Source organism: Montipora capricornis, chromosome 6, assembly GCF_036669925.1.
Source record: "Montipora capricornis isolate CH-2021 chromosome 6, ASM3666992v2, whole genome shotgun sequence".
Lineage (NCBI taxonomy): Eukaryota > Metazoa > Cnidaria > Anthozoa > Scleractinia > Acroporidae > Montipora > Montipora capricornis.
This window is the reverse complement of record NC_090888.1, coordinates 36,918,120-36,926,656: the sequence shown is the minus strand read 5'-3', so window position 1 is coordinate 36,926,656 and position 8,537 is coordinate 36,918,120. Positions and strand designations below refer to the sequence as shown.

The window sequence follows — 8,537 nt, the reverse complement described above, 5'->3', positions numbered from 1 at the left end:
CCAGTGAGGATGGACTTAGAGAATATGGCGGTAGGCGAAGGTGGGATAATACCGGCAGCCGTGTTTAACAGTTTACTCTGAATCTTATCAAGACCAGTGGCTTTTTTATCATCAATTTTCTTTAAAAGGTTTAATACAATATCAATACTCGGAGTTAGCACAGAGAACGATTTATCAGTGGCTTTCAGATAAAATTCAGGATTTCCATCTACAGCAGGAATATCTTCAGCTAGTACTTGCGATATATTTGTAAAGTGTTCGTTAATAGTTTCTGCTATATCAACAAGATTACTAACATTTTAATTGTCAGCTTTGATCTCCAAGATGTTGGACGTCTTGCCACTGTGACAGGAGGTTAGCTCGTTAATTAGGTTCCATGTTTTGCGCAAATTACCTTTATTAGTCTCCAGGTTGTCAGAAACGTACAGTTTCTTTGCGAGCTTAATTGCGTTATTTGCCTGGTTTCTAGCACGCTTATAATGACCCCATACGGCTGAATCATTGAAAGAGACTGCCTTCTTTTTGAGGAAATCTCTTCGTCTGGTTTTACAAAGTAGATCACCAGTAATCCATGGGTATCGCTTTTTACGGACTCTTTTCGATTTTAGTGGTGCGTGTTTATCAACGCAGCTGAGAAACATTTTTTTCCATTCGCGCAACATGTCGTTTGGGTCAGAATGCGCATCGACATTGGCCCATGGCATTTGGTTGAAATCACTTAAAAATTTGTTTCTGTCGAAGTGCTTAAATTGTCGTGTCTTAATCATGCGAGGAGCATGACGATGACACTGGTCAGCGGATACCTTGTTTTGACGGATGCCAATTAACCAAAACATAGATGTCTAATATCAAAGCTAGCGTGATATCGGTCATATTGGCATACATGAAGGGGTAGACATACGGACGGTCCATGACGTCATAGCTATAAAATCAAATTTCTCGCATCGATGGGTTACCATATTTTCTTAGCTATAGTGCTATGCGCATGCGCCTTTGGCGCGCGTTGCTCCGCCACAACAGCCACAACAATCACGGTTATGGCGGCTCTCTCCCTATTCCCACATGCACTCGTTCTCGAGACGGAGCCCGCGGGTAACTCTCACGGAGCGGGTCTCTCCATAACCACGTAATCCCTGCACCGTTGGAGTGGCAGTCGGATTATTCTGCTAGGACTTCAATATGAATATATAAATATTCATATTTATTATATACATACCGAGATTTACGCGCCAAAAAGCATTGAGATAAAAATAGTCTCTTCACGCTAGAGACGAGACAAATGAATGAATTGACTCCTCAAGTGGTGAACAAGTTTCTCAGCGAGTTCCTTATAACGGTTCGCAAAAAAGAAGACAGCAAGGAATACGAGCCTAATTCCATAAGGGAATTCTTCGCTAGCTTTGAGCGCCATTTGAAGAAAAAAAAACCTGTGCCTTTAACGGCATTTTTTCTTGATAATTCAGATGTAAAGTATTTTACAAGGAAGCCATTTCAGTGCAACTCTCGAACTGTGAGGCGGCTTGACAGCGCGTTGTTTTCCTTTGAAAGAAAATAAAGATATGTTTATCTTTGAGTTCTGTTCGCTTATGAATCTCGGTATGTATATAAGAAATAAGTTATTTCACAGTTAGTTCGCTTTTACGATTTTTATTCACTCGTTGTGTAAAACAAACAAACGAGCGCAGCGAGTGAGTTTGTTTTACACAACTTGTGAATAAAAATCGTAAGCGCTTATTTCTCACCAACCATGAAATAATCATAAAGGCCTAGACAAACACTTAAACTTTTGAGCTAGTTTATTTAACCGTATCAATTTAAAGTGGTTTGATATAAACCTTTCTATGGAAAAGAACAAACAGCAAAACCAAGTTTATTGTACCCTCCACAAGTGTATACAAGTTTTTATAGATAAATTCAATACTGGGCCCCTAAATAAAACTAAGATGGTAAGCGAGTCAGGGAACCAGGCTAAATAGTAAACACTATCGATTGGCGAATTGGAGGCGTACTCATTTAACAAAAAACACACAAGATGAAAACAGGCGTGTTATACATAGAGCAAAACAGAGCAAAAAGACTATTATTAGTATCCCTTTATCATCTCTTCTTTAAGGGGGCTATGTCTACGTATGTCACGCAAAATGATGTAATTCATGACACCCAAAATGCCCAAAAAGTAAAATAAAACATTGAAATAATCAATTAAAACTGTTGAACAACATAAAACATAAAATAAAGGCAAAGGGAAAGAGAAGCATGGATGGACACAAATGGACAATATTGCGTGGGTCATGAAGGTCGTTTTTGCTCAGAATCATCTTGTTTATGATTCATTCTAAGAATAATTTTATTAATAAAGGAATTCCAAATAACCATTTACGAGTTTTCAACTCATGATTAACTAAAGATTTCCTCTAACGTGACATAACCCCTTAACATATCTTTGTCAATTACTTTAAGGCTAGAAAATTTGACGAATTCGTTGACAGAGTTCCAAACTCTGAGTAAATGAAATCGAATGTTGACTGCCTGTTTTTATAAAATAATTAGCATAGTACGAGCACTCTCATTGGTCAATAACCGCGTTTAGACGAAAGTATGTAAACACGGCTGTGACATCCCACGAATTTTGATAGGTTATGTGTTGTCAGACGTGCGTTTTGATTGGCTGGTGGGAAATATGAGCGTGTATCAAGAAAATGTGTCAATCAAAAAGTAAAAAAAAACATCATTTACCTTCATTTGTCGAATTATTTTTGAGACATATTTTATAAAAGCAATACAGGACTTTTTATCCGTGTCTACATAGCGCCATTTACATGTAAATACTCGGGCAGTTGGGAGAATTTTCGACTGTTACGCAAACCCTCGACTGCGTCTCGGTTTGCATCACTGTCTCGAATTCTCCCACTATCCCCTGGTGTTTAGATGACACTATGTAAACACAGAAAAAATGTCCTCTGTTGCTCAAGTAGATTATGTGTTATATAGTTATGTACTTGGTTGTTCGAAACAAAAAGTGAATCTAAGACATGCAGGAAGCAATACTAAGCTGTCCATGAAATTTAGCTATATGAAATTTCACAAGACAATGGAGTTTCAGGACAACGAGAGACTTAAATGAGGGACTTGAATGCTCATCAAATTATAGGAACGTTACTTGGCGAACAATCTTTTTCATGTAGGAGAAAAGAGGCTGGAAAGCAGTTAGCCTGCGTGCAGGCGTTCGAGAGGGAAGGAAAGGAAAAACCCTTCTTCCTCGCACAACCTCCTCGTCGACCCGCTGCTTCTCCTTCAAACTCCTGCCGCGCATGCTTGGAAAGTAACTTGCTAAGTGTTTTTGAAGGTTTTGGAAGGCATGTTATTAATAGCCTCATTAAGAATTGATTGATTGATCAGTTTATTTACCCCTCTTGCAGCTACGGGTGAATAAGAAGGGCACCAGCAACTATATTATTGATATTGCGAAACGCTTCCAAAGCTCAAGGAACAAAATGTTTTTGATCGTAGGAGTGTTCACATTCACGTGAGCAGTGCCAAAGTCTTTTTTAAGCAAAACGATGCAAAGTATTTGCGTGAATAATACTGTAACGTTCACTCTTTAAAACATCTCATGCGGGAGATCGACGCGACCGCAGTGTCTTTAAATTTGTCTCGGAAGACCATGCAATAGGCCAAGAAATATATAAAGCCCGTATTGACACTATAGGCCGCGACAGAAAACTTAATTATAATAACAATAATAATATGAAGTCAAAGCATTACCGACAATGGTCTTTTATGAGACAAACACACTGAGGACATAGAGAAGTCCGAACAACACATCTAAGAAAGCTATTCTTTTAGGTAATGTGAAATGCTTGCCTTGAAAACAAGCTTTACACAGGTTTAACGCAAAAGGCAATGTTATTAAAGGTATGTAAATTATTGGTGAACATGAAGTGGCCATTAATACAATTATCACATACGGGAACAGCAGAAAGAAAGTGTTAAGTTGGCATGCGCCATGTTGTCCCACTATCACTGCAAGAGTCCTGGAACCTGCTTTTCTATCCACATCGATGTCACGCGTGCTCTGGCTGCGAAAATGAAGAACACTCGTTATTTCCAGTTTCATGCCTGAACAGTTTTAAGCCTCTTCATGAAAGAGGTGTACTTATGTACAAGCTGAGAGCACCATTTACAGATTCCATCATAAGTTTACGATATTATTATTCGATACATTTGTTCCTTCCTTTTCATTAGCCGAGAGCCCACCACGTGACCTGCAAATAAATGCTTACAAATAACTGTTTTAACGAATGAAATGATAAATGAAAGGAATATGAAATCAAGTGAAGCCACGATACTCGCAGTTATAAACGCAATTTTAGCCATTGCCTAAAAAAGCATGAAAAATTCAGAAATTCAACGGGGTTTGAACCCGTGACCTCGGGATACGACGCTCTAACCAACTGAGCTATAAAGCGACTGACATTACGAACTGGTCATTTGTGAGTTCAAATGTTCCCGTGATGAATGAATCAACGAACGAATGATTTATGAAACGAATCATATACTAAATTATTGAACCGCGGATATGAAATCAAGTCAAGTGAAATGCTCGCAGTTATAAATGCGATTTAAGCAACTGTGTAGAGAAGCCTGAGGTCACGGGTTCAAACCAAACTTATATTTCGCTTCGAGGGCAATGTGAACTTTTTCCGACAATATCTCAGCCTCGCGTTGACATTATCAGCCGAAATACCAGCAAGCCAGGTAGGAGTTTATTTATTTTATATAAACCCAGCTCATTAATTTTCATAGCCAGTGAAAATCGCTCGTAAAAAGCCATGAATACTCGCGATTGACGTAAGCAGCGCATTTGAATGGTATACGATTCAGTTCAAGGTCGCCTCTTTAATACCGAGTAGGATCTCGATTTGGATCTTCGAGTTGGATTTTCGAGTTGGGTTTTCGAGTTGGTTTAACTGTTTCTGAAAAGCCCGTAGGGAGAGAGGTAAGTGTGTATGGAACTTTATTTCTACTGTGAAATTAACGCAAAGCAAACAAGGCGCTTTTAGCTTACTGGTTCGTGTTTTGTCGTCGCATAATCAGTCGGTCGCTGGAAAAAATCAAATCACTTTTATTGTCACTGCGTGGGCTAAAAAATAAATTAGAACCGTAACATTCTGAATGTGAAGGTCCGGAACACTTGAAGGATTCATGGTCCATGTACCTTCCGTCCATTCAATTTTCATCTAAATAGAGAAAACAGAAATCATAGGTCAATTTTAATTATCCTTTGTTTTGGCCTTTCACATAAGCGACGAAGTCCTATTTGAGTCTAGATTTCCTTTGCTTCAGGTGTAATGAAAATTGAAATGTACTAACATGCAAGAACCAATTACAAAACTGGAACTCAACCTTCAAAATGAATTTTTGATTTTCGTAAACTTGAAAAAACGGGACGAAATAGGTGTGAGGGGAGGTGACGGCAACACTGGAACTGGAAGAACCAAGAAGGCGGCGAAGGATGCGTGCATAGCGTGGAGAAAATGTGCGTGAAAAACTGCAGCGACATTTCTGCACAACCTCTCACATTATTGTTCGTACGTTTTGTGTTTGTGTCTTTGGGCCTGATTTCACAGGAGCCTTGCTTTATTAAACCCAGACCGAAATATTGAGAAGGTAAGCGAGAGGCAAGTGTACACGGACCGTTCACACACAGTATATCTTTCTAACTATTTTTTACTCTCTGGGACAGAATTTGCGACCAGCTTTTTAATGTCAATATCACCTGACTCTCCAAAACAAGTTTGTTTTTCTTCCAAGTCATACGATAAAAAGTTGAAACTCTCGTGCGTCTATTTTTCGGCTGATTCTTTCTTATCGAAGGAAATGATCGATTGCAGATCAAATGACGACGCAGACGGGGGTTATTTAGTAACTAAACCCCTTCAGGCGGCTGGTATGTCGGCTGATAATGTCCGCGGCCGAGAAGCGAAGCTTCGAGGGAAAATATAAAATTTTGAGGACAATCTCTTAACCAAGGACATAATCAGCCAACATACCAGCAAACCAGAAAGGGGTTTATTTATTTTATTACCCTCCCATTACTTTCGTGTCATACAAAAAACCGGTCGTAAAAAGCCAATGTTGATCTGATGGCGATGCTTCGTATTTTTTTGATGCACTGTTCAAAACATGACTAACAAGAAAGGTCTCAGAAAAAGAAAATCAATCTTTTAAAATTATCATTGCAAGTGGAGAACTCGAAAACAAGGCGCTTTTTTGCTTACTGAAAAAGAAATTCAATCGTGAAAGACAGAATGTGCAAAGTCTGGATAACAGTGTTTTCAAGTGCGACTGGAATTTTTCTCTCCCTCGAACGGTTGGTTTATTTTATGGTTTGTAAACACAATGAATTAATATTATTATTATTATGTATTAATTCCCCACTCTGTAAAATAACTCAGATTAATAAGTTGGCGTAGGATTAAACATCTAAAGTCTGGTCATAACTTTCTTCATTTTCAACTTCAAAAACATTGACAGCCTTTTTTGTACTTTCCGGAACGACATTTGCGACCAGCTTTTTAAAAAAAATGTCACTCTTACTAGACTCCACAAAACGAGTTTGTTTTTCTTCCAAGTAAAATGAAACCTCTTCTGCTGCCTTTTTTTTTCGCTGGCTTTGTTTCTTTTCAACGGAAATGATCGCTACAGCATTTCGCAGGGCAAATACTGACGTAGCATGTAATAGTAATAATGATAGTAATAATAGATATTATATACAGGCTATATAAAAATGCATCACTATTGTAAAAAGTCTATTGTCGGAAAAAAGCTAGTCTTAAAAGGCTCTGTCCTGCATCTCGGCAGCAATATACGGTGGCTAGACCTCAGGTTACGCCCACGGACAGCGTTACGCCGGGGAAGAACATTCGAAAATAACCTTGAGAAGAGCTCGCATACGTTCTCAAAGGTCTTTTTGCATAAGCACAAGCTTCTTTCTGAAAGACTAGGGATGGAGCCTCTGCAAAGTGCCGTTTCATAGTCAACATCCTGGAAAGATAATCTTCAAAGTACGTTTTTGAACACGCTCTAGTTGCTGCTTGAGATGTGACTGTACACTGCTAGTCCAAACTTGGCAAGCGTACTTTAAAACTGATCTCACAAGGGCGCAATATATGGTGATAAGGTGATACGGGGGGACTCCAGCCCGGTTCAAAACCTTAGGAGGTATAGACGTTTACACGCCTTGTCCACAATCTCCTTGGTGTCTTGGTCCCATCATTTTAAGTTCTCACAAAGAGTGATATGAAGAAATTTGTGCACGCTCACCTTTTCAAGATACGTATCATTGACGGTGAGCTGGAGTACGTCGAGGTCTTTAGCAAGGAAGGATATGTGCATTTCTTTGCACTTCTTCGGGTTTAGGTTCATACAATTTTCCTCCGCCTAGGCTGTAATGCTGTCAAGATCATCTTGTATAGTTGATGGAGAACCACGGGGAACTACCTCGGAAATACTAATGTCATCGACATACTTCTAGTAACTCGATCTACAAGCTAAGTCGTTAACCATAAGAGAACTGGACCACGCTTGGTCCCTTGTGGGACCCCGGCATGCACCGGGCCCATTCGGAAAGGAACACGTCAAGCTTTACAGCTATTCATCTCTGTGATAGAAAGCTGCAAATCCACTTGACGATAATGGGTCTAGCGCACATAGTCCTGTGAATGAGGCAAGTGCGAATACACAGTTATCAAGTGTTAACCTGTCCCATGTTATGAAAACTGGATCTCAAGTCACTGAAGAGAACTTAGTTTCAGATGATTTCTTACTGAAAGAGGAGCTAAGTAAGTTTTGGGACAATGACACACTTGGAGTAAAAGACAGAAAAGAAGATTTTCTTGAAGACTACCTCACCCAAGTGAAGTTTAATGGAACCCCTTATGAAGTCTCTCTTCCCTTCAGGACAGACCACCCGATCATTCCAGACAATTACTTGTTGGCACAGAACCGCCTTGTTCCTTCATTGCAAAGATTAAGGTCCAAGCCAGAATTGCTCCAACAATATGAGAGTGTCATCAAGGAAAATTAAATTCTGGTGTTGTTGAATTGATTGACAAGAGTCGTGATTTAGATAGCCTTCCTGGAACTGTGCACTACATTCCTCATAAAGAACTAAACTGCGTGTGGTTTACGACGCCAGTGCTAAATCTCGCAATGGGCCAACTTTGAACGACTGCCTCCTACCAGGTCCAGGTTTAACTCCATTGATCTTCAATGTCTTACTCTCAATAAAGTGGTTTTGATTGGAGACTACATTTAGAAAAAGCATTCTCAAACTCATTAATAATTCATCAAGTGATAAACCAATTGCGTGCCCGCATTTAGGTCACATGGATGCACCTTGATCACGCAGTAAAGAACAGTGTGTTTGAAAAAGCAATACACAAGTTAAACAAAACTTTATTACTGTGTACTGTTAGGCTTGGACTGTAAAAGCGGCGGTCGAAAACGGCAAGATTCATCCTCAGCTAACCCGT

General features: G+C 39.4%; 1 protein-coding gene across 1 annotated transcript in view; it reads right to left on the bottom strand.

Annotated features, from left to right (window-relative positions):
- Nucleotides 1-3,764: 3,764 nt before the first annotated feature.
- LOC138052044 (ubiA prenyltransferase domain-containing protein 1-like) overlaps nt 3,765-8,537 on the bottom strand; it is a 28,016-nt gene continuing 23,243 nt past the window's right edge. The window contains exon 2 of the mRNA XM_068898397.1: nt 3,765-4,079. Coding sequence (XP_068754498.1) covers nt 3,779-4,079 — 301 coding nt within the window. The 3' untranslated portion in view covers nt 3,765-3,778. The remainder of the gene's footprint in view (nt 4,080-8,537) is intronic.